This window comes from Pan paniscus, chromosome 1 (genome assembly GCF_029289425.2).
Source record: "Pan paniscus chromosome 1, NHGRI_mPanPan1-v2.0_pri, whole genome shotgun sequence".
Taxonomy (NCBI): domain Eukaryota; kingdom Metazoa; phylum Chordata; class Mammalia; order Primates; family Hominidae; genus Pan; species Pan paniscus.
In genome coordinates, this window is record NC_073249.2 from 191,815,991 (window position 1) to 191,841,618 (window position 25,628).

At 39.9% G+C, this 25,628-nt stretch overlaps 1 protein-coding gene and 1 long non-coding RNA gene across 12 annotated transcripts in view; one reads left to right on the forward strand and one right to left on the reverse strand.

Moving 5' to 3' along the window:
* The first annotated feature begins 242 nt into the window (after positions 1-242).
* ZMYM6 (zinc finger MYM-type containing 6) overlaps positions 243-25,628 on the forward strand; it is a 45,519-nt gene continuing 20,133 nt past the window's right edge. For 4 of the 11 annotated variants that reach the window (XM_055095601.2, XM_063592958.1, XM_063592957.1 and 1 more), the window contains exons 1-12: positions 445-569; positions 1,489-1,655; positions 11,741-11,825; positions 12,608-12,857; positions 17,097-17,271; positions 17,371-17,562; positions 19,679-19,829; positions 20,255-20,370; positions 21,224-21,502; positions 21,662-21,812; positions 23,190-23,362; positions 25,018-25,165. In XM_055095601.2, coding sequence (XP_054951576.1) covers positions 1,563-1,655; positions 11,741-11,825; positions 12,608-12,857; positions 17,097-17,271; positions 17,371-17,562; positions 19,679-19,829; positions 20,255-20,370; positions 21,224-21,502; positions 21,662-21,812; positions 23,190-23,362; positions 25,018-25,165 — 1,813 coding nt within the window. In that variant the 5' untranslated portion in view covers positions 445-569; positions 1,489-1,562. Of the gene's footprint in view, positions 386-437; positions 675-862; positions 1,656-11,740; positions 11,826-12,607; positions 12,858-17,096; positions 17,272-17,370; positions 17,563-19,678; positions 19,830-20,254; positions 20,371-21,223; positions 21,503-21,661; positions 21,813-23,189; positions 23,363-25,017; positions 25,166-25,628 lie in introns of those variants that run through there. The other 7 variants (XM_008965013.4, XM_008965014.4, XM_055095598.2 and 4 more) reach the window with 7 other exon arrangements.
* LOC134728427 (uncharacterized) overlaps positions 7,109-25,628 on the reverse strand; it is a 39,528-nt gene continuing 21,008 nt past the window's right edge. The window contains exons 2-3 of the long non-coding RNA XR_010108794.1: positions 11,496-11,617; positions 7,109-8,564 (exon numbers count right to left, since the gene is read on the reverse strand). This is a non-coding gene — a long non-coding RNA (uncharacterized LOC134728427). The remainder of the gene's footprint in view (positions 8,565-11,495; positions 11,618-25,628) is intronic.

The following is a 25,628-nucleotide window of genomic DNA, read 5'->3' on the forward strand; positions in this document are numbered from 1 at the left end:
AACACCGTGATACTCTTGTCTCCAAAAAAAAAAAAAAAAAAAAAAAGAATGCTATAGAGCACTTACAGCGCCTTCTAACGCCATCTCCCCCTTTTCACTATTGAGCCTCGGTCTCTTTAAGAAGTGAACCATAATTGAGGAAAGAGGAATGCTGGGAAGTTCTACTCAGCTCAGGTCCGGAGCCTGACGGGAAAAGAGGGCGGAGACCAAGGCTGCGCAGGCGTGGTTGGCCGGCTGTTGCGTTGGGATGGATCAGGCGGAATTCCAGAAGAGAAAATAATCCCTGTCTAGACGCGGAGGACTTGGTTTCTAGACGCGGAGGACTTGGTTCCTATTCGCAAATTTCCCGTCCAGTGCTCCTCCGGTAGCAGGGAGGCGACAGAAGGTGGGTGCGACCGCAGTGGTAGTGGGCGGGACGGCGGGGCGGAGGCCACGCCACGTGACGAGGCGTTGCGGCGGGGGCGGTGCCAGGTGGGCTGCGCGGCTGGGGCGGCTGCGGATGTCGCCTTAGGGACGCGTTGACACTCACTGGCTAGTCCACCGCTCTCAGTCGGAGACCACATTGCCTCGTTAGTCCTCAATGATGGGAGTGGGAATTCTTGGTGGGAAGGAGAATTTCGGAAAGCGTGCGGTTCTCAGAGGAGGGATGAGCGCCCGTAGATATTTTGTGGCGAGTGCGCAAAAGTTCTCATTTCTTCTTTGAAACAGGCTTTTCAACCAGTTGTCCGTTTCCATCCCTGACTATTCGGATAAAGACAACTTTGAAGAGCTTTTTGTTTTAGGTTTAATTCGTCCCGTTTAGTTCTTTGACTTTCAGGGGAAGGGAATTTACTGAATGGCCAATTGAGTTTCTTTTCTACAGGAAGGCGATTGTGAAGCGGGGCTCTGAGGGGCTTGATGCCCCCCACCCCTCACACGGAGACCTTGAAAGAGGCAGGTGACTCACTTTCAGTAAGGGCGTTCCTGTTGTTGGCCTGCGATGGATGGCATCTTGAGCTCACATCTAGCGTTAGGCCGAGAAATGGGGCCCTTAGGGAGGCTTCCAGTGAAGGTTGAGTTATTAGGTCAGGGCCGGGAGGTTGTTGTGCCCCTCTTTGAGAAATAAAAGCCGACGTGGGCCTCTAAGTACTGATTCTTATGGGGTCAGAAACTATTTCTTGAGTCCGTTCTTCTCAGAGTTTATTACTTCCTCCCACGTTTTGGTCTGCTGGTCTAATTTCCTTCAATAACCTTCAACATAGGAAAAAACCAGAGTGTGTTGTGTGTCTTTAAAGATATTAGAGAAGTGGGAGCTGTTGCCCCAAAACTGTTTTCTTATGTAGCTACTGAAGGAACAGAAAGCAGGAAGAAAGAAAAAAGTTAGTTGTGGCCCCAGAAGAGTTGTTTTTCAAATGCCGAGCCGTGAAGCCTCATGCACTCAACACAAAGTTTTTCTTTCATATAGATAAGCCTGAAAAAAAAAAGAGTAAGCCTGAGTATGTATTTTAGGTGTCCAGCTATCCATTACCAAGAAGAAATCTATTCGTTTGAGCCTGAGACACTCTTTGAGGTAAAAAATTAGAATGAAAGAACCTTTGGATGGTGAATGTGGCAAAGCAGTGGTACCACAGCAGAAGCTTCTGGACAAAATTAAAGAAGAACCAGACAATGCTCAAGTAAGCATTTCATCTTGATTTAAAAATTTAAAAAAATTCCTTCTTTTCCATCTGGTCAACGGAAAAATTTTAGTTAAACGGTTTCTGGTTTGTAAGTTTAAAATAACCCGAACTGAGACAGGCTCTCGCTGTCGCTGAGGGTGTAGTGCAGTGGTGCGATCTCCTTAGCTCACTGCAGCCTGCACCTCCCAGGCTCAAGTGATCTTCCCACCTCAGCCTCCTGTGTAGCTGGGACCACAGGGCACACACCAACATGCTCAACTATTTTTTTGTATTTTTGGTAGAGACGGGGTTTGGCCACGTTTCCCAGGCTGGTCTCAAACTCCTGAGCTCAAGCAATCCACCCACCTTGGCCTCCCAAAGTTCTGGGATGACAGGCATGAGCCACCATTCCTGGCTGGTTTTTTGCTCTTTGAATGAAAGCTATAACTACATGATTTTTTTGTGTGTGGAAGGAAAGTAATATATTTACCATTTTTCCATACTTGTCACTTAAAAAAAATTCTCTTGTATCTGGTAGTACTTTCCTTTATTCTGTTAAGAATTTGTGGTCTGTGCTAGTCTCTGGGGATCCAGGATTGAGCAAAGTCAGCTTAGTCCCTTCCCTTGTAGAGCTTATATGTTAGTAGAGGAGGCAGAGATTACAAAAATATTGGTCAAGTAATATATATAATTACAAACTATGACAAGTACTCTGGAAGAAAAGCCTAAAATGGGGAATCTGACCTAGTTTTGGTTGTGGTCTGCCTGGGGATGGCTAGGGAAGGCCTCTCTAAGGGAAGGATGTGTAAGCTGAATTATGAAGAATGAATTGATTAGGCAAAGGGTATGGAGAAGAGTATTACAGACAGAGGGAACTGTGAATAGGAAAGCCCTGAGTTGGAAAGATGCATGGTTCTTTTTAAGACCTGCAGGAACAGTGAGCTTGGAACAGAAAAGGTATGAAAATGGTGATGATGATAATGATTAAAACAACAACAATAAAAATAGCTGGCATTAGTATATCAGTATGTAGTATATATTATATCATAATCATATGTGACATTATTAACTTAATATTTATATATGCTTAAGAGTGTGTCAGGCACCATTCTTACCACCATATTATTATCCCCATTTTACAGATGAGGAGACCAAAGCTCAAAAAAGCCAAATAGTTTACCACAGATCACAGTTAGTAGTAAATGACAAAGACTGGATTCAAATCCAGGTGGTCAGACTCCAGAACTTGTGCTATTCTGCTTCTCTATGATAAGGCTGTATATATAGTTTAAGGCTGGATTATGTAGGACGTAGCGGACCTTGTTATAAATTTTGGTTTTTATCCTAAGAGCAGTCGATAGCCATTATAGGGTTTTTTGTTTTTGTTTTGAGATGGAGTTTTGCTGCAATGTTGTAATCTTGGTGGCTCACTGCAACTTCCATATCCCGGGTTCAAGTGATTCTCCTGCCTCAGCCTCCCCAGTAGCTGGGATTACAGGCGCCTGCCACCACGCCTGGCTAATTTTTTGTATTTTTAGTAGAGACGGGGTTTCACCATGTTGGCTAGGCTGGTTTCAAACTCCTGACCTCAGGTGATCCACCCACCTCAGCCTCCCAAAGTGCTAGGATTACAGGCGTGAGCCACCACACCTGGCCAATTGTAGGGTTTTAAGTGAGAAAGTAAGATGAAACAGATTTGTGTTTGGAAAGATCATTCTGGCTACCCCATAGGGACCCAGAATGGAGAGCACGGAAATCAATGTGGAGGCTGGGCACAGTGGCTCACGTCTGTAATCCTAGCACTTTGGGAGGCCAAGGCAGGCAGATCACGAGGTCAGGAGATCGAGACCATCCTGGCTAACACGGTGAAACCCCGTCTCTACAAAAAATACAAAAAATTAGCTGGGCGTGGTGGCGGGCGCCTGTAGTCCCAGCTACTTGGGAGGCTGAGGCAGGAGAATGGCGTGAACCCAGGAGGCGGAGCTTGCAGTGAGCCAAGATTGCGCCACTGCACTCTAGCCTGGGCGACAGAGTGAGACTCCGTCTCAAAAAAAAAAAAAAAAAAAAAAATCAATGGGAGAGATGAGTTAGTTGTTTTGGCAAGGAATTTTTCTTCTGGGACAGTTCTTTTGCTTTACACTCATAGTTATTGACTTTATTGTATAAGCAAAGCAATTATATTTTAAAATAATAAAAAACAATTTTATTTTTCACACCATCTCACAGGCAGTATCATTCCTTTTTTTTTTTGAGATGGAGTCTTGCTCTGTCACTCCCAGGCTGGAGTGCAGTGGCGCGATCTTGGCTCACTGCAACCTCCGCCTCCCAGGTTCAAGCGATTCTCCTGCCTCAGCCTCCTGAGTAGCTGGGATTACAGGTGTGCACCACCACGCCTGGCTAATTTTTTATATTTTTGTTAGAGACTGGGTTTTGCCATGTTGGCCAGATTGGTCTCAAAACTCCTGACCTCAAGTGCTCTGCCCACCTCGGCTTCTCAAAGTGCTGGGATTATGGTTGTAAGCCACCATGCCCAGCCACAGGCAGTATCATAAGAAGACAGGGATGTCAGGTAGGTTTTGTTTCACTCATGAACTCTATGCCTTGCTAGAGTGCTGGGCTAAGAAGAGTTCTGAGGTAGTGTCTGTTAGATGTGGAGTGGGGGATGGTGGCATCCATGCTACTTGTTTTCCCTCCAGATGGTAAATTCTTACTCTTTCTCTGCCTAAAGTAACCATTTCTTTGCCAGGTTTTGTGGTTTTTAGCTTTTAAATATTTTTTGTATCTGACCCATGATGTTCTTCTATATTTCATTATTTCTCTCTCTCTTTTTTTTGTTTCCTTTTTTTGAGACAGGGTCTCACTTTGTTGCCCATACTGGAGTGCAGTGGTGTGAGTATGGCCACTGCACTCTAAACGATCCTGCCATCTCAGCCTCCCAGGTAGCTGACCACAAACATGCTCCACCACACCCAGCTAGTTTTTGTAGAGATGGGGTCTCCTTATGTTGCCCAGGCTGGTCCTGAACTCCTGACCTCAAGCAATCCTCCTGCCTTGGCCTCCCAAAGTGCTGGGATTACAGGCATGAGCCATCATGCCTGAACTATTTCATTATTTTTCATTTGGACTTTTATAATAGTTTCCTACCTATTCTCCTTCCTTCAGTCACATATCCCATCAAAACACTCTACAGTGATGCCATTGTACTGTATAGATCGAGTGATATTTCTCCCTTTAAAGACCCTGTTTCCTCCAGTGTGATGAAGCAAAGATCTTTCAATGTGACATCCAAACCATCCATGTTTAGGCCTTTGTTTCCCTCTCCAGTGTCATCATTCATTGTTTCCACCTTTTCTAATCTATGCTGCTGCCAACTATTTGCAGTTCACTCAAAACTATCTTCTAAAACTCGGTTGCATTTTATTTCCCTGCCTTTGCACCTGCCATTTCTTGTGCCGGTGGAAGAAGAAATAAGCTAGGTAGGCTGGCAAAATTTTGTCCTCTTTTAAGATGAAGTTTCTCACTCACAAGTAGAATGAGCTGTTCTCTCTCTCTTTTTTTTAATTGTATAGTGCAATCACTTTTATTATGGTATCTACAGGTCAATGAATTTTGTCTTCATACTGATTATACTAATCTGGCCATCTCCTCCTCATCTTTCATTGACACACTAGACTGCAGTCTCTCTGAAGTCAGAAATTGGTCTTATTGACCTGAATCTCCAATTCCTAGCACAGGATTTGGCACAAAGTACATGTTCAATAATTGGAATAAAAGAGCCTGTTTCACATATAAGGAAGCTGAACCTGAAGGAATAAGTGACTTCACCAGTGTCTCATGGTAAAACTGGGATACAAACCAGTTTGTTGTTACTCCAGATGCAATATTTCTTTCATTATACCTTGCCTATACACTTAACAAATAATGTGCTTTAAGTTAATTCAATGTTCTTTCTGAATATAAAAATTGTGATAATGGAAATCTCCCTAGCAGCTTAGATTGTATATTTAAGAGGGTAGGAACTGCTCAGTTGTCTTTGGTTTATATTAATGTTTTCAGGTGAATAGGCTATACTTTTTCATGATCGAGGGTATAGACTATGATTGAAAAGCCAATTGAACAAATTGTGTATTATTTTCTATGTTGCATTGATGAATCTCCTTTGAATATTGGAAAATAAGAGATAAATAAAAATGTTTTTTATTTTCTGATTTTCTAAGAGTTTGTTCTGGATATTAAAATTATAGTTGAAGGCCAGGCGCGGTGGCTTGTGCCTGTAACCCCAGCAGTTTGGGAGGCTGAGGTGGGCAGATCCCTTGAGGTCAGGAGTTCAAGACCAGCCTGGCCAACCTGGTGAAACCCTGTCTCTACTAAAAATACAACAATTAGCCGGGTGCGGTGGTGGGCGCCTGTCATCCCAGCTACTCAGGAGGCTGAGGCATGAGAATCACTTGAACCTGGGAGGCGGAGGTTGCAGTGAACTGAGATTGTGCCACTGCACTCCAATCTGGACGACAAAGGGAGACTCCATCTAAAAAAAAAAAGTTGCAGTTTAGTCCTTATATTCATATATGTTGAGTATTCATATTCATTCAGTGAGTTTTTATTCTTGCCTACTGTAATCCATAATACTTGAACATTGTTGTGAGCAGTTTACATACCTTAATCCATTCGATGCTCACAACCCTGAGTTAAGTACTGTTTCTCTTCCCACTTTACCCATGAGGAAGCTGAGTCCTAGATAGTAACCCATTAAAAGTCACATAATTAATAAATGGTTGAGTCAGGATTTGGACTCCAGCAGTCTGATTCAAGAGCCCAAACCCTTAACCAGGATGGTAAACTGTATTAGTTACTTTGTTTTCAGAAAGGCTACAGAGATGAAAAGATAGGACTTCTGCTCTCAAGGTAATTGATAGTGTAATGGAGAGAAAAGTTATGAGAATGAGAGAAGTAATATTTGTTGAGTGACTGTGCCTTGTGAGAAGCTATGCTAAGCATATCTTATGCATTCTCATTTAAACCTAATTGTCTTCAAACTTGTATGCTTTCTGCAGCTTTGTGCCACCTTTTTTTTTTCCTTTCTTTTTTTTTTTTTTTTTTTTTTTGGGATGGAGTCTTGCTTTGTAGCCCAGGCTGAAGTGCAGTGGCGCCATCTCGGCTCACTGCAACCTCCACCTCCTGGGTTCACGCAGTTCTCCTGCCTCAGCCTGCCGAGTAGCTGGGATTACAGGTGCCCACCACCACACCTGGCTAATTTTTGTATTTTTAATGGAGACGGGGTTTCACCATGTTGGCCGGCTGGTCTCGAACTCTACCTGCCTCGGCCTCCCAAAGTGCTGGGGTTACAGGCGTGAGCCATCGCGCCTGGCCTGTGCCACCTTTTGTGCAAATACAAAATCAAGGCCATGAGTGGTGGCTCATACCTGTAATCCCAGCACTTTGGGAGGCCGAGGTAGGTGGCTCACTTGAGGTCAGGAGTTCAAGACCAGCCTGGCCAACACGGTGAAACCACATCTCTACTAAAAATACAAAAAAATTAGCCGGGCTTCGTGGCACATGCCTGTGATCTCAGCTACTGGGGAGGCTGAAGCAGAAGAATCACTTGAACCCAGGAGGCAGAGGCTGCAGCGAACAGAGATTGCTCCACTGCACTCCAGCCTGGGCAACAGAGCAATATTCCATCTGAAAAAAAAAAATACAAAATCACAGTCTTATGTAAGTGCTTTAAAATTGTGTGAGGTGCATTGGGAGCATAGGGGAAGGAGCCCTAAATCTATATGGGAAGGAGAGGAAGGTTTCACATAGCAGGTAGCAATTGAATTATAAAAATTGACTAAGAGTTTCAGACAGAGAAAATATAGCAGAGAAAATAGCCACGTCATGGAGGGGTGAGAGAATGTGGTGTGTTTAATAGTTGAGTATCAATAATAAAGTGGGAAAAGATAATAGATTTAAAAATGGTTAGGTAGGATTGATCAAATTTAGAGATTGTTTATGGGTGTGAAGGTCAAAGAGGAGTCCAAGGATACTTACAGGTTTTGGGGTTTATGGTGATACCATTTACTGAGGGGTTAGAACAGGATTTTGGAGGAAGTACTAAGTGCAGTTTGAGGTCTGTTGTGTTTAAAGGGCTTGTGGGACATTCAAGTGGTAAACTGCACAAGGAGGCATTTGCACATAAAAATCTGGGATTTGAGATTGGAAAGTTATCTACTTGGAGATGTAGGGCTTCCAGATAAAATACAGGATGCCAGGTTAAATTTGACTATCAAATAAACAATGGTGATTTTTACTATAAGTGTATTGCTTGCAATACTTGGAACATAATTATTCTAAAATAGCACTATTTCAGCTATAGCTAAAAAGAAGGTTTCCTTTTCCTGTAAGATAGCAGGACAGTTTGCTGAGCAATTTGTAGGTAAGGTGGAGGGGGTTGAGGGATGTTGAGGGAGTTCTTAGTTACTTGTTTTTACCTGGTGAAATTGAAACATCAATGAGCAGGAAAGATGTAGAGTTGGGACTCGTGAGCTATGAAGGTTTAGAAAAATTACTTTGTGAGGTGAAAGAAACTGGTCAGGGAAATATAACAGAAATACTAGAAAAATTTTAGAAATCAAGTTGATAAGGCAAAGAAATTTTTATTGAACCTGGCCGGGCGCGGTGGCTCATGCCTATAATCCCAGCACTTTGGGAGGCCGAGACGGGCAGATCACGAGGTCAGGAGATCGAGACCATCCTGGCTAACATGGTGAAACCCCGTCTCTACTAAAAATACAAAAAAATTAGCCAGGCGTGGTGGTGGGCGCCTGTAGTCCCAGCTACTCCGGAGGCTGAGGCAGGAGAATGTCGTGAACCTGGGAGGCGGAGCTTGTAGTGAGCCGAGATCGTCCACTGCATTCCAGCATGGGTGACAGAGCGAGATTCCATCTCCAAAAAAAAAAAAAAAATTTTATTGAATCTTAAACGCTCATTTTGGTAATTTGAAGATGTATATAATATTTTTAATGTCCTCTTCATTTTGCAAGTGTCAATAAATATTGTTATTTAAGTATAATGTTTAAGAACATGCACTTTGGATTGAATAGACTTAGATTCCTTCATTTAGCAAGTATTCATTAAATGCCAGTTATGAAACTAATAAATAAGTATGAGAACTAGCATTTTGGCCAGGTGCAGTGGCTCACGCCTGTACTCCCAGCACTCTGGGAGGCCAAGGCGGGTAGATCACCTGAGGTCAGGAGTTCGAGACCAGCCTGACCAACATGGAGAAACCCCGTCTCTACTAAAAATACAAAATTAGCCAGGCGTGGTGGCGCATGCCTATAATCCCAGCTACTGGGGAGGCCGAGGGAGGAGAATCGATTGAACCCTGGAGGTGGAGGTTGTGGTGAGCTGAGATCCGCCATTGCACTCCAGCCTGGGCAACAAGAGCGAAACTCCATCTCAAAAGAAAAAAAAAAAAGAACTAGCATTTTGTGTACATATCGTGCTTGCTTTTGACTAACTGTAAGATGTCATTCTGTATACCTTATTTATATTAAGTCATTTGCCCCCTCCCTCCCTGTTGGCCCTATGGGTTAGGTAATATTATCTTTATTTTACAGATAAAGAAATTGAAACTAAGAAAGATTAAATAGCTTGTTTAGGAGTCAAGATCATATCTGTTTCTGTCTGCTGTTAGAACCTATAGTCATTACTGTTATGTTGACTGTGTTGGGCGATTGGGTATACAGGGGTGAGAAAAACAGATATTGTCCATAATGGATGTGATCTTTTTAGTCTAATGTGTGTGTAGGGGGAAGGATGAATGTTAAGCATTAATCAAATTATCCAAATAAGCAATGAAATGATTTACTGTGGTAACTGCTGTGAGAGAAAGGAGATGGGAGAGACTACTACAACAGGGGAACTTAATTTCAGTTGGACCAGAGTTTGAATTCATTGTAGTAATTACTTTATATTTTCACATCTATGACAGTGCTATCTTGGGTTTTAGAACAGAGAGACTGGCTGGGTGCGGTGGCTCATGCCTGTAATCCCAGCACTTTGGGAGGTGGAGGTGGGAGGGTCACCTGAGGTCAGGAGTTCAAGACCAGCCTGACCAACATGGTGAAACTCTGTCACTACTAAAAATACAAAAATTAGCTGGGCATGGTGGTGAGTGCCTGTAATCCCAGCTACTCAGGAGGCTGAGGATCACTTGAACCCGGGAGGCAGAGGTTGCAGTGAGCCGAGATGGCACCATTGCACTCCAGCCTGGGCTACAGAGCGAGACTCCGTCTCAAAAAGAAAAAAAAAAAAAACAGAGAGACTGGGTTTGATTCCCATCTGTGCACGTAAGTCTCTTTGTGACCTTGGGCAAGTTGCTGAACATCTCTTAGCTTCACTTTCCTCATCTATAAAGAAGGCATATCTTACAGAGAGCACCTCTTTGGGTGCTCATAATACATATCATGGGAAGTGGTGAATTAATGCAATGGTTCCTAGTTTTTGGCATTTAATAGTCTAAAGAAATTTCTAAAGTAACTTTGGAACTAACATAGCTACTCATTTATTTTGCTATGTGTGGAGAGATTAAAAATACAACTGCCATTTATTACCATCATTGATTCAGAAAAGTAAGACTTTAAAAAACTTCCTGTTTTGAAATATGTAAGGGTATTTTAACATTAAAAAAAGGATGGTTGCAATTTCAGAATAAAGATAGGCATTTACATTTTAAAAGTGTTTCATGATTACATTTTGTTTTAAAACGTTTTAAAGAATGTGGTAAGAATAAATAGGATTTTGTCTGTGATGATTTTATGTATAATGAGCAGATTGCATTGACACTCTTGTATCTTTTCTGCCATTAACAGAAAAGGCAGCTTGTAAATCTAAAATGATTGAAATCCAAACTCTAAATCATTCAGATTTAACTTTTCTTTTTTTCTTTTTCTTTTTTTTTTTGAGACAGAGGCTCGCTCTGTTGCCCAGGCTGGAGTGCAGTGGCACAATCTTGGCTTACTGCAGCCTCCTTCTCCCGGGTTCAAGTGATTCTCCTGCCTCAGCCTCCTGGGTAGCTGGGACTATAGGTGTGAGCCACCACACCCAGCCAGATTTAATTTCATTTATTGCTCCTTTTTGCCGGGTGCAGTGGCTCACACCTGTAATCCCAGCACTTTGGGAGGCCAAAGTGGGCGGATCACCTGAGGTCAGGAGTTCAGACCAGCCTGGCTAACACAGCAAAACCCCTTCTCTGCTGGAAAAAAACACAAAAATTCGCCAGGTGTGGTAGCGCAAGCCTGTATTCCCAGCTACTTGGGAGGCTGAGGCAGGAGAATCGCTTGAACCTGGGTGTTGGAGGTTGCAGTAAGCCAAGATCACGCCATTGCACTCCAGCCTGGGTGACAGAATGAAACTCCAGCCTGGGTGACAGAATGAGACTCCATGTCAAAAAAAAAAAAAAAAAAATTTTTTTTTTCTCATTTATTACCCCCTTTTAAACGCACTACCTAAAAAATAGGTAGTGCTCAGCATTTGGAATAGCTATGTATTACTCCCATATATCAAAATTCCATTTGAAAAGTAGATAAAAGTATTTTAAAAGATTCTCTAATTCTGAAAGATTGTCTTTGTAAAGATTAGTGTAATAACTTGTAAATTTTGACTTTTGAGGTGTTTGTGAAGGTATTTATGATTAGACTGTTTAAGAGATGAATAGGGCCGGGTGTGGTGGCTCACGCCTGTAATCCCAGCACTTTGGGAGGCTGAGGTGGGTAGATCACAAGGTCAGGAGTTCGAGACCAGCCTGGCCAATATGGTGAAACCCTGTCTCTACTAAAAATACAAAAAATAGTTGGGTGTGGTAGCACATACCTGTAGTCCCAGCTACTCGGGTGGCTGAGGCAGAAGAATCACTTGAACCTGGGAGGCAGAGGTTGCAACGAGCTGAGATCACGCCACTGCACTTCAGCCTGGGCGCCCAAGTGAGACTCCATCTCAAAAAAAAAAAAAAAAAAAAAGAGATGAATAGGATAGAATAATTTTTTTTTGCTTGAATTTCTAGTTTACTTACATACATTGTATTCATTGCTCTTTTTTCTTTTCTTTTTTTTTTAAAGGAGTATGGATGTGTCCAACAGCCAAAAACTCAAGAAAGTAAATTGAAAATTGGTGGTGTGTCTTCAGTTAATGAGAGACCTATTGGTAAGAAATGGAACTGTATAAGTTAATTACAATTAGTATTTGCTTATTCTGACTTTTAAAATTGAGGGAAAGCATCTTTTCATGTATGTCTTTCTCTTTCTTTAGAGCTGTGTTTTTTCAAACTGTGAGTAGCTGGTTTTCAGCAGCGTTTTAAAAAATAGAGTAAGATTATATCAGAATATGATATGTGTAGTAAGGAAACATATTGTTTCATAAAACTTCTGTTTCAGTGATTAAATTGTACATACATCCCCACATTTACAAACATATGTATGTGAGAACTGGGTTATAATATTAAATGTATTTCTTGCGTTGAGTAATGGTTAAAAAAAAATTGAAACCTCTGTTTTAGAGCTCTTATTGCCTCATTAACTGGATTTCAAGATTGGGAATTTGTCCTAAAAAAGAGAGACTGGGCTGGGTTTAGTGGCTAACACCTGTAATCTCAGCAACTTGGGAGGCTGAGGCAGGAGGATCGCTTGAGCTCAGGTGTTTGAGACCAGTCTGGGCAACATACCTTATCTTTGCTAAAAATTAAAAAAAAATTAGCTGGGTGTGGTGGCATGTGCCTGTAGTCCTAGCTACTCAAGAGACTGAGGCGGGAGGATTGGTTAATCCTGGGAGTTTGAGGCTTCAGTGAGCCTTGATTGCACCACTGCACTCCAGCCTGGGTGACAGTGAGACCCTGTCTCAGAAAAAGAAGAGAGAGAGAGAGAGAGAGAGACTGAGACTATATATGCATTAGTATTGATACTAAAACTTTTTTTATTTTGTTTTGATAGCCCAGCAGTTGAACCCAGGCTTTCAGCTTTCTTTTGCATCATCTGGCCCAAGTGTGTTGCTTCCTTCAGTTCCAGCTGTTGCTATTAAGGTTTTTTGTTCTGGTTGTAAAAAAATGCTTTATAAGGGCCAAACTGCATATCATAAGACAGGATCTACTCAGCTCTTCTGCTCCACACGATGCATCACCAGACATTCTTCACCTGCCTGCCTGCCACCTCCTCCCAAGAAAACCTGCACAAACTGCTCGAAGTATAAAATTCTTAACATCCCTTTTTACTTTACCTTTTTTTTAGTGTGTATATTGTTTAGTTCAAACATACTGTTGATACTTTAAATCTCTTTAGCATGTATCTGTAGAAATAACTTTTTAGTTAATGGAAGAATTCACCAATTTTAAAGTTTTGCAACATTAAATAAGTGACTTGGTGTTAGAATATTGCCTAAACCAGTTTTCTATCACTTTAAATTTTACTATGGAAAGAAATAACAAATGACATGTGGGAATTGCAGGACTATCCTGTAATTGTAGACACCCACCATTTAAATTTATTTAACAGTTATCTTGAAAGCTATTTGGTACAGCATAAAATAATATCACTCTTTTAATAGTATACAAAAGCTATTTAATTCTTTAAAAAGTAAAAACTCTACATGGTCACAAAAATGTGTTTATTTCTAATGTCCTTGTGGGGTCATTGTTGCTTTACAATAATGCTTAGATGCAGAGAGAGGAAAAAACAGCAACAAAGTCACATAAATCTTTCCCTGCCTTAGTACATTTGAAGGATTTGGCATATTTTGCCTATTTCTGTGGTAGTGTAATTTGAGGAATACAGTGTGTTGTTAATAGTCACTACAGGCAAAAAACAGTAAGAGCTTGCTTTTAAATTGTGGCTCTGTCATTTATCTCTGTGACTTCGGGCTAGATGTTTAACTTTCTAAGCCTCCATTTCTCATCAGTAAATAATAGTTGCTTCCTAGGACTTTAATGAGACAGTGTTAGCAAATGGCCTAGCACATAGCAAGTACTTAAAAAATGGAATCCTGTTATTATTAATAATAAAAATTATATCGTGTTACTATTTATAATTAACATAAATAAATATAATAAATATATGTGTATATAATACATATTACTATGTATACTTAACATATCACTTGTAGGCCCCTATTTTGTCTTTGGCCGTGTTTATCTGCTTTGTGTCTTGACTTAAACTATCTAAAAGTAGATCCTGCTGTATGGAAATTTCCAAGTAAAGAGGAGAGAGGATTTTTTTTTTCTTTGTTGCCCATGGTGGAGTGCGGTGGCGTGATCACAGCTCACTGCAGCCTTGAACTCCCCGGGCTCAGATGATCCTCCCACCTCAGCCTTTCAAATAGCTGGGACCACAGGCGCATACCACCATGCCCGACTAATTTTTGTATTTTTTCGTAGAGATGGTTTTGCTATGTTGCCCAGGCTGGTCTCAAACTCCTGGGCTCAAGCAATTAGCTTGCCTCAGCCTCCCAAAGTGCTGGGACTATTGGTGTGAGCCATCACATGTGGCCAGGAGAGAGGAATTTTAAAATATTTATATGCTCTAAATTAGTTTGTTGCAAAATACCCTCCTAATTAATGCTTTTATGTCATTCTCATGAAACTAATCTGAAAGAGTAAACTTAGTTTTCTATTTTTAGATATTGTTTCAACATACCAAATACCAAAATAAAATTAAATAATTTTAAAGAACATAACACAACTTATACATCCAAATGCCTATTGTTTTCGTAAAAGTAGTCACCCCCGTCAATGACTTTTTAGCATAAGGTTAGGAGACAGATTCTTATCTTTTCAGCATGCATTTGATTTTTACAAATTTTCAAAGGCTGCTTGATACCTTAATCAGGCCAGTATATTAGCTAATTAAATTAAGTCATACTGTTAAAACATGATATTTATAAAATTAAAAGTTAAAAAATAGTCTAAGGGTTTATCTTAAGTTTTATCTTAAAAAAATTAGAAAAATGTTTTGAGCTATGTTATTGTTGGAAGGTGTGGTTTTTCTATAGTAAATGTTACGATATAACACTCATTTGCATGTGTAAGGTTCAGAGTACATTTATAATTTATGTGCACAGATTTTCATTATAAAGTCATTCTCTTTGATTTACATATTTTTACTTGCTATTTTTGTACTTATTATGCCACTGGCAGATTCACCTTATTAAGTGAAACTCTTTATTGCTCTGTTTTCAGTAGAAAAATCACTTTTCAAAATTAATACTTCATCTGTGTATAAGCATATTCTTTTGGTTTCTAAGATTTGCTGTCATATTTTTACAGTTGAGTTTTAAAGAATTATAATAATTTTTGTTGTTGTTATTTTCTCATGGTTTACCATTGAATACACCTGTATAATAAAGGTGCAGGATGGGAGGCAGGATAGTGGAATAATTAATTCCATAGACTAGAATCAGATTGCCTGGATTAGTATTTCAGCTTTATTGCCTACTAGCAATATGACTTTGACAAGCTATTTAACCTCTCATTCAGTTTCCTCATCTGTAAAGTGGCAGTTACAGTAATACTTAACCTCATAGTGGTTTGGGGATTGTTTTTTTTTTTTTTTTGAGACAGGGTCTCACTCTGTCACCCAGGCTGGAGTGCAGTGGTGTGATCCCAGCTCACTGCAGCCTCTACCTCCCGGGCTCAAGCAATCCTCCCACCTCAGCATCCTGAGTAACTGAGACCATGGGCATGAGCCAGCATGCCCTGCTAATTAAAACATTTTTTTTTGTAGAGATCGGGTCTTGCTCTGTTGCCCAGGCTGGAGTGCAGTGGCGTGATCATGGCTCATTGGAGTCTTGAACTCCCTGGGCTCAAGCAATCCTTCTGCCTTGGCCTTCCAAAGTGCTAGGATTATGGGGGTGAGCCACTGCACTCCATCATTTTTGTGGTATTTAAATTGGGTAATTTGAGTAAAGAGAATAATGCTTGGCACATAGTAATTACTCAACACACTTATTGTAGTATATATTATTGCCATTATTATTTACTTTGTGGCCTGCACTAGTGTTTATAATTAGTGACTATTTCCTTTAGTTTTTATACTTGTCAGAAGAATGGCAATACTTAACCTCTGTTTTACCAGGGTATTGCTATTTGTGCTTATTGCAATAATTAGCTCTTACAAATTGGCTCTAGGAATCTCACAGAACCACCCAATTATTTTTGTTCTTCCTGTCTCGTTCTTGTTTCCATCTGTCCTCTGATACAAAGCCTTAACAGCCCTTTTGTCATATATCATGCTTATTTTTTGTCTTCTGTTAGCTCATTTGTTTCTCAAAATCTTGCACTTTTAATTTTTAAACATTCATTTATTGTCTTGGCTGGACACGGTGGCTTATGCCTGTAATCCCAACACTTTGGGAGGCTGACGCAGGCGGATCGCGAGGTCAGGAATTTGAGACCAGCCTGGCCAATATGGCGAAACCCCGTCTGTACTAAAAATACAAAAATTAGCCTGGCATGGTGGCACGTGCTGGTGTCCCAGCTACTCGAACCGGAGGCTGAGACAGGAGGATCGCTTGAACCCAGGAGGTGGAGGTTGCAGTGAGCCGAGATCATGACACTGCACTCCAGCCTGGGCAGCAGAGCGAGACTCCGTCTCACAAAAAAAAAAAAAAAAAGAAAAAAGAAAAAATTCATTTATTGTCTCATTTCAGTTCTACTTTGGGCAGCCTCTGGTTAATGAGAGAACCAGTGTCTTGTGGTCTGGAGTTGTGGGATGGACACTGATTGGTCCCATTGGCTATAGCAGATGAAACTTGGTTGGGGCTGGAAGCCTTCCTATTTTTGTCTTCAGCATCTGGCTGGTCATGTATATATATATATATATATATATATATATATATATATATATATATTTTGTTTTTTTTTTTTTTTTTGAGACGGAGTCTAGCTCTGTTGCCAAGGCTGGGGTGCAGTGGCACAATCTCGGCTCACTGCAACCTCCACCTCCCGGGTTCAAGCGATTCTCCTGCCTCAGCCTCCCGAGTAGCTGGGATTACAGGCGCCCACCACCACGCCCATCTAGTTTTTGTATTTTTAGTAGAGACGAGGTTTCACCATGTTGGCCAGGCTGGTCTCGAACTCCTGACCTCATGATCTGCCCACCTTGGCCTCCCAAAGTGATGGGATTACATGCATGAACCACCGCACCTGGCCCTGGCTGGCTATATTTTAAATATAATTCACTCTTGACAAATTTGTGAATTAGATATTATAAGCCCCATTTTATACATGAAGAAATTGAGATAGTAATTGCATCATTCATTGTCACTCACCTGATAAATAGCAGAACTCATCAAACCCAGGTTTGCAGATGCCTTATCCTTTTTCTACCATACAGTACCTGCCCTTAGTAAGTGTTATTTCAGCTCACAAAGAGGAGGAAGTTACAGTTGTGAAGAATACATTTCATTTTTACCTTTGTTATTTATTTTTAGAGACATTTTAAATCCTAAGGATGTGATCACAACTCGCTTTGAGAATTCCTATCCTAGCAAAGATTTCTGCAGCCAATCATGCTTGTCATCTTATGAGCTAAAGAAAAAACCTGTTGTTACCATATATACCAAAAGCATTTCAACTAAGTGCAGTATGTGTCAGAAGAATGCTGATGTAAGTTACATTTTACTTTTATTGGGATTCTGCTGAAAGAGATTTTTTTTAAACTGGCTCTGCTTATTTTGTGTGTGTATGTGTGTGTTTATTTCCTAGACTCGATTTGAAGTTAAATATCAAAATGTGGTACATGGTCTTTGTAGTGATGCCTGTTTTTCAAAATTTCACTCTACAAACAACCTCACCATGAACTGTTGTGAGAACTGTGGGAGCTATTGCTATAGTAGCTCTGGTCCTTGCCAATCCCAGAAGGTTTTTAGTTCAACAAGTGTCACGGCATACAAGCAGGTATGAATATCTATTTGTTGCATGTACTTAGGCCCACTCCTTCTGATTTCGCTGCACAGGGATGAACTACAAAATGAGAGTGAGCTCCTCCCATTAGTCCATCCTGATATGTGATTTCCCTTCCAGAAAATGGGATAGATTCTGATGGTGTGAGGGATGATTGTGGTGGTAAGTTGATATAGGTAAAATAGGTCCCTTTTTTAAGGCTGCCTTCATAGCTAAGAATTTACAAATATGATTTCTTTTCTTTTTTTGAAATCGAGATAGGGTTTTGCCATGTTGCTCAGGCCGGTCTTGAACTCCTGAGCTCAAGCCATCCACTCGCCTCAGCCTCCCAAAGTGCCGGGATTACAGGCATGAGCAATCACACCTCAGCCTCATAAATGTAGTTTCATGATTTTCTGTGAGCATGAAATATTTTGTGATGTATTGATAGCAAGAAAACCATATTATAAATAAACCATAAGCAAGAGTTAAGATGATAAAATCAATGAATCTAAACAAAGCTTGTCTTTTTCATTTCAAAATGTGTTTGGGAATGAATTGTAATTATTTGGTCAACACTGTCTCATGAGAATACTTCAAGTAATTTTATTTATTGTAATGAATAATGGATTAAGCTGGTTACTAAATATATCACCTTGTGTCAATTTAATTATTACTGATTTGTGGTTTTAAAAAGTTTTTCTTAAAGAAGTATCTTGTAAGGCCGGCGCGGTGGCTCACGCCTGTAATCCCAGCACTTTGGGAGGCCAAGGCGGGTGGATCACGATGTCAGGGGTTCGAGACCAGCCTGACCAACATGGTGAAACCCTGTCTGTACTGAAAATACAAAAATTAGCTGGGCGTGGTGGCGGGCGCCTGTAATCCCAGCTACTCAGGAGGCTGAGGCAGGAGAATTGCTTGAACCCGGGAAGTGGAGGTTGCAGTGAGCTGAGATTGTGCCACTGCGCTCCAGCCTGGGTGACAGAGCAAGACTCTGTCTCAAAAACAAACAAACAAACAAACAAAAAAAACAAAGACGTATCTTGTAAATGATAATTAAACTTTTTTTCAGTTAGCAAGTTTGATTTGTTGCTTCCTTTGAGCAGTTGGTAATGGACATATGGACATTCATCACTGAAAAGAATCTCTTTTTTTAAGATTTGCCATTTTTGGCAGTCTGGTTCTACTTTCACAGGAAAAGAATCCATGTTATTTTATATATGATCCCAAAATCAGTTCCATTTCTAATTTTGTTACTAGTATTGTACTCTGTCTTTTTACTAGGAAGATTATGTAGTGAAACCTCACAATTTATATTTTCCTACAATTTCTTTTCATATCGAGAGACCTTATAATGTATCACTGACAGCATAGTGTAGTGGTTAGGAGCCTGAACTTTGGAGCCTGATGAAATGAGTTTAATTTCCTACTTCTTCTGCTCATCTGTTAATTTAAACTTTTTGTTAATGTAATTTTTGAGAGCGCCTCACTCTGTCGTTGAAAGGATTCTGTGATACACTATATACAAATTTCTTAGCCTGGGGCCTGACTCATGGTAAGCATTCAGTAAGTTATAATATTGGTTATGTAAATGGTAGCTATTTTTATTATTTCTTAAAACATGAATAAACTTATAAGCAGATTTTATTATGAAACTCAGCTTGAAAAATAGGTAGTTGTGTAGTATCTCTATTAATATACATTAAGTATCATTTCTATCTCCTGCTAAAGAATCTCACAAATTAAGTAACCTTAAAGGTGGTAGACTCTTCTAGATTGATGTACAAGACTATACCAAGAATGGCCCTTTGGTTCATGGGTTAGCTGGTCTTCTCTGGTTATTGGTGATTAAAAAGTATGTAATGACTATTTAGTTCATTACTTGTGTTTGAATTCATGTGTTTTGTTTGCTAAGATCTCTATCTGAATAGTTACTAATTTTCTTCAGTTTCTATTTTATTATTGTCTGGAAGAACTTATTTTCCCACCTCCCAATAGTGTGGTTTCATCATCATGCTCAAATATTTCAACCAAGGACCGTGGTTGTAGGTAGCTTTTCTTTTTACTTTTTTGAACAATAAGTAAATATGTATGCTTGTACTAGGTATCTAATGTTATTTTATTTTAATAGAATTCTGCCCAAATTCCTCCATATGCCCTGGGGAAGTCATTGAGGCCCTCAGCTGAAATGATTGAGACTACAAATGATTCAGGAAAAACAGAGCTTTTCTGCTCTATTAATTGCTTATCTGCTTACAGAGTTAAGACTGTTACTTCTTCAGGTAATGTTTAAATTTGATAAATTTATAGATTTAATAACTATTGAAGAAAAACGTAACTGCTTTTCTCTGATTTTGTTACAAGCTAAATTTATCTATTTAGTTAAATAAAAACCCAAGATTGACTTTTAAATAACTGACTTTTATGTGAAAATAGTTTTTCCCCGATTTTCTTGGTTGCAATATATACGGTATTTTATAATTTCATATGTGAGAGGAAAGAAAAAACACTTAAAATTTCCAAGTTAGTTTTTGTGTAAGTGGGACTTAATAGAGGTTAGTTGTGGTTAGATTTCAGATTTTTATAAAGTACCTTGATTTTTTTGGTATATTATTGATTATTTAATTTTTTCATTCTCCCAATACATTTTTGTATTGTTTGTTCATTGGTATAACTTAATCATTGTTTTTAATTTTTTGTCACCAAGGTGTCCAGGTTTCATGTCATAGTTGTAAAACCTCAGCAATCCCTCAGTATCACCTAGCCATGTCAAATGGAACTATATACAGCTTCTGCAGCTCCAGTTGTGTGGTCGCTTTCCAGGTACGATCTAAGGTAGCACATCAGGCATGTGGTTCTGTTAGGCATCGATCTGTGGCACAGTGTTAACTGCCGAAGGCCTGTTCTTATGAAAGTTTAAATTTGAATTAAAAAGAAAAAAATTTGTTTCATCCAGGGGCCCAACCAGTTCATTTCTACAAAATATCTGAACCCAGATATTGGGTCTCAGCAGTTTCTTCTTTATTTAGGATCCTAGCCTAAACTGTCATTCCCTCCCACTTTCTCCCTTGGGTCTCTCCCCTTCAAAAAGATGGAAGCTAGGATTGTGGTTTGGGTAGGTGGTATGGTGAAGAACAGTAGCCTGATGGGATTCACATACCCCTTCCTCTCATCCTATGTCAGAAACATAGTGACTCCTGGCATGGAATTGTAAGCATCCACTTGTCCCATTTTCTCCTCCCTCTCTGCAATACACACACAAAGAGTAGAGTTTAGTAATCTCCAGGGTAGGAACATGCCTGATGTAGTATCCCTGGCATTAGGGAGAAAGAGACTGCTGGTAGCTATTGTGTCTTAGTAGCCATCAGAAGCTGGTTGATGATGGGAGTGCAGGTAGGGGGAAGTTTTAGGGGGAAGGAGAGGCCTGCTCTAATTTATTAGAGGCATATACTGGAGGTCTTTGTCAGGAAAGCCTGAATTCCAGTCCTTGACCTTTTAATGTTGTATTTCTCAGTCCTTTTATTCTGGAAGTATACCATTTAAACTCTTTCTGTGAGATAGAAAATTTTAAAAAATGTTTGTGGGAGACTTGATTTATTAAAATGAGGAAATGAAAAGTACAAAGTTATCTTATTTCTCAGTTGATAAAATCTTTACCTTATTTGTTTTCATTCAGAATGTATTTAGCAAGCCAAAAGGAACAAACTCTTCGGCGGTGCCCCTGTCTCAGGGCCAAGTGGTTGTAAGTCCGCCCTCCTCCAGGTCAGCAGTGTCAATAGGAGGAGGTAACACCTCTGCCGTTTCCCCCAGCTCCATCCGTGGCTCTGCTGCAGCCAGCCTCCAACCTCTTGCTGAACAATCCCAGCAAGTTGCTTTAACCCATACAGTTGTTAAACTCAAGTGTCAGCACTGTAACCATCTGTTTGCCACAAAACCAGAACTTCTTTTTTACAAGGTAAAGAGAGATCATGAAAGGGATTGTATATAAACTCATCCAGTAGAAACACTTTTGTGTTTTCAATTTTGATCACTCAATTTGCTTTGACATGAAAAGGAGTTCTTAAAGATAAAGCAACTGTTTAGTTGGCTCTTAATGACTGTTGTTTCTCTGCAGGGTAAAATGTTTCTGTTTTGTGGCAAGAATTGCTCTGATGAATACAAGAAGAAAAATAAAGTTGTGGCAATGTGTGACTACTGTAAACTGCAGAAAATTATAAAGGAGACTGTGCGATTCTCAGGGGTTGATAAGCCATTCTGTAGTGAAGGTAAAGACAAAGTTGTTTTATTCACAGAGCATGGGTGGTTATAATTCATGACGACCTGGGCAATTAAGCCATGATTAGTTTTCACATTCTTTTTGTCTTACAAGGTGTAATTAGAAGTATTTTGGAGGCCGGGCATGGAGGCTCACGCCTGTAATCCCAGCTACTTGGGAGCCTGAGGCAGGAGAATTGCATGAACCTCAGAGGCAGAGGTTGCAGTGAGCTGAGATCATGCCATTGCACTCCAGCCTGGGCGACGAGCGAAACTCTGTCTCCAAAAAAAAAAAAGGTTTTTTTGAATTGTGTTTATAGTTAATTCACTTTAAAGTCAATCTTTTTATTTATTATTTTTGTTTGTTTATTTTTTTGAGACAAGGTCTTGCCCTGTCACTCAGGCTGGAGTGTGGTGGCATGATCTTGGCTTATTGCAGTCTCTGCCTCCCCGGTTTAAGGGATCCTCCCACTTCAGCCTCCCAAATAGCTGAAGCTACAGGAGCGTGCCACCATGCCTGGCTAATTTTTTTAATTTTTGGTAGAGACGGGGGGTTTCACCATGTTTCCCAGGCTGGTCTTGAACTCCTGAGCTCAGGTGGTACTCCTGCCTCGGCCTCCCAAAGTGCTGGGATTATAGGCGTGAGCGACTGTGCCTGGCTGAAAGTCAGTCTTTTTAAATGTTGCAGTAATTGCAATAAAAAACTGTAAAAATGATTACATCAGTGGTATTAATAAAGAAAATCTCTTCATAAGTTTAGCTATGACATCAGAGATCTTTTTGTTCTTGCACTCATTTGTGAAGAGGAACTTAAAACAGTTGCTGCTTCTTGGCTTAAAAAACTTTTATACCTCTAATGTTTCTGAATATAAATGGCCTAATATTTAGAGTATATTTAAAAGGTGGTGGCAGGGCGCAGTGGCTCCCGCCTGTATTCCCAGCACTTTGGGAGGCCAAGGCGAGCCAGATCACCTGAGGTCAGGAGTTTGAGACCAGCCTGGCCAACATGGCGAAATGCCATCTCTACTAAAAATACAAAAATTAGCTGGGTGTGGTGGCAGGTACCTGTAATCCCAGCTGCTCTACTCGGGAGGCTGAGGCAGGAGAATCGTTTGAACCTGGGAGGCAGAGGTTGCAGTGAGCTGAGATTGTGCCACTGCACTCCAGCCTGGGCAAAACGAGTGAGACTCTGTCTCAAAAAATAAAATAAAATAAAAGGTGGTATGAGTTTGCTTTGTGAATATAGAGACTGTCCTGTAATCTAGAGGCAAATAATTGTGTATTAGAAATTAGCTTAAAGTTTCATATCTAAGACCACAGAAACTTATTATACCTCCTCAAGTTAATGTAAATTTGATTTTTCTTCCTTTCATCCCTCTGATCCTCAGTTTGCAAATTCCTCTCTGCCCGTGACTTTGGAGAACGATGGGGAAACTACTGTAAGATGTGCAGCTACTGTTCACAGACATCCCCAAATTTGGTAGAAAATCGATTGGAGGGCAAGTTAGAAGAGTTTTGTTGTGAAGATTGTATGTCCAAATTTACAGTTCTGTTTTATCAGGTAAATGTGATAATATACTTTTTTTGGCTTTCTGAAATCAGTGCAAATTGTTTTTATTTAAAATGTATTCAAATTATGTGAAGAAAAATTTGGTGTTTAGCACTGGATAAAATAAGTTATGGGCTATAATAGAAAAATTCAATTGAATATAAACATGAAATCTTCGGGATAAAAAGTATAGGATTTCTGCAGACTTTGTTGTTGGTTGGATATGTTCCTTTTATTTTTGCCTTCTTATGAGGCACTTTGCCCTTATTTGACTTCTTTCAGGTTAGAACTTCACATAATGTTGCCTGAAGTGGCTCTCTCATTCAGGTTACTCTGAGGAATTTGAAGTTAGACCTTGTCTCACTTCATAGGTCAAAGGACAATAGCTGGCAACCATTCCTACCTCATTTTTAAAAAGATTAACTTTTTGAAAGGCTAACAATGGTAGCTACGGTTAATTGAACCACTAATACATGTCTGGTGCTCTGTAAGTGTCATTTCATTTAATCCTTACCATAGTCCCAAGAGGTAAGTATATTACTGCCATTTTATAAATAAGGAAAAGGAGAGAGGTCCAGGGAAGTTAAGTAATATGCTCTTGAGGAAGCTGGTAGGTGACAGCAAGACAGCATCTATAACACTCTGGTAAATCACTGTTTGTTTTTCTACCTCTAAAAAAATAGAATTTTATTGTTGGGGGAGGGTCATATATTTTTCATGATTATACAATTAGGGCCAATCACAGTGCTTAAGACAAAGGATGTCTAATTAAATATTTGCTGAATGAATCAAAATCTTTATGACTCCAAAGCCCATATTATATCAACTACTGTAAGCTGCTTCTTAATTTTTTAGAAGTTGAACCTATCTTTATTTTTTTTTTACTTATTTTTTTCATTGTGTATCTTTTCTTCCCCCATCCCACCTGCCCACCCCCCATCCCCCAGCCAGACAGAATCTTGTTCTATTGCTCAGGCTGGTGTGCAGTGGCGTGATCAGTGGGCGATGTTGGCTCCCTGTAGCCTCCGCCTCCTGGGTTCAAGTGATTCTCCTGCCTCAGCCTCCCAAGTAACCAGGAGAGGTGGGCACCACCATGCCCAGTTATGAACCTATCTTTAGATAGATTCCCTTATTGGTAATTTTGAAAACAGAAGAGCATTTTTTTTTTTTTTTCTATTGAGACAGAGTCTTACTCTGTCACCCAGGCTGGAGTGCAGTGACGCGATCTCGGCTCACTGCAACCTCTGCCTCCTGGATTCAAGCGATTCTCTTACCTCAGCCTTCTAAGTAGCTGGGATTACAGGCGTGCGCCACCACACCTGGCTAATTTTTGTACTTTAGTAGATACGGGGTTTCACCATGTTGGTCAGGCTGGTCTTGAACTCCTGACCTCATGATCCGCCCACCTCAGCCTCCTAAAATGCTGGGATTACAGGCGTGATCCCACAATTACTGTGCCTGGCCACAATTTTTATATTATCTTGATTTAGGGCATCTATATAAAACAAATAATTAAATAAAATCAGTATTTTAAGGTAAGAACCTTACATTTTGTAGTCTCAACTGACTCATATATCCTGTTTTCGTAGTGCCTCTTTTTATGATTAATGTTATCTTTTCATTATTTTATAGTTTTAAGCCTATCTTGTCTAACATTTCTTTCTCAGATGGCCAAGTGTGATGGTTGTAAACGACAGGGTAAACTAAGCGAGTCCATAAAGTGGCGAGGCAACATTAAACATTTCTGTAACCTATTTTGTGTCTTGGAGTTTTGTCATCAGCAAATTATGAATGACTGTCTTCCACAAAATAAAGGTAAAATTAAACTTAGCTAATGGGATTTTTATGTCAGTGCTAGGACACTATCAGCATATACAGTTATAAATAATATAATAAAAACAAAATTTCATTGGATTCAAATAGCCTGAATTTCCTTAAATTTTTCTTTAAGAAGTCTTTAAGATTTCCCCTTGAGGGAAAAGTAATTCTAATACTTTTTGCTCTGATAGTCAAGCACACCAAAAGGCCAATAATGTATATGCACTAATTTTTATAGGAAACTTAGATTTGATTGCTTTTTGATTGAATGTATCTGTACATAAATAACTTAAACTAGGGATATATACTATTTAGTTAATAAACCAGAAATAAAAACAGAAAATCAGGGCAAACAAAGGGAGAGTATAGTTAATATAGTTGCTGTGACTAGTGTAAAATTTGTTTCAGAGCTTGCTTATAGGCAAGGAGAAAAGGACAACACGTTAATTATCTCAGAAAA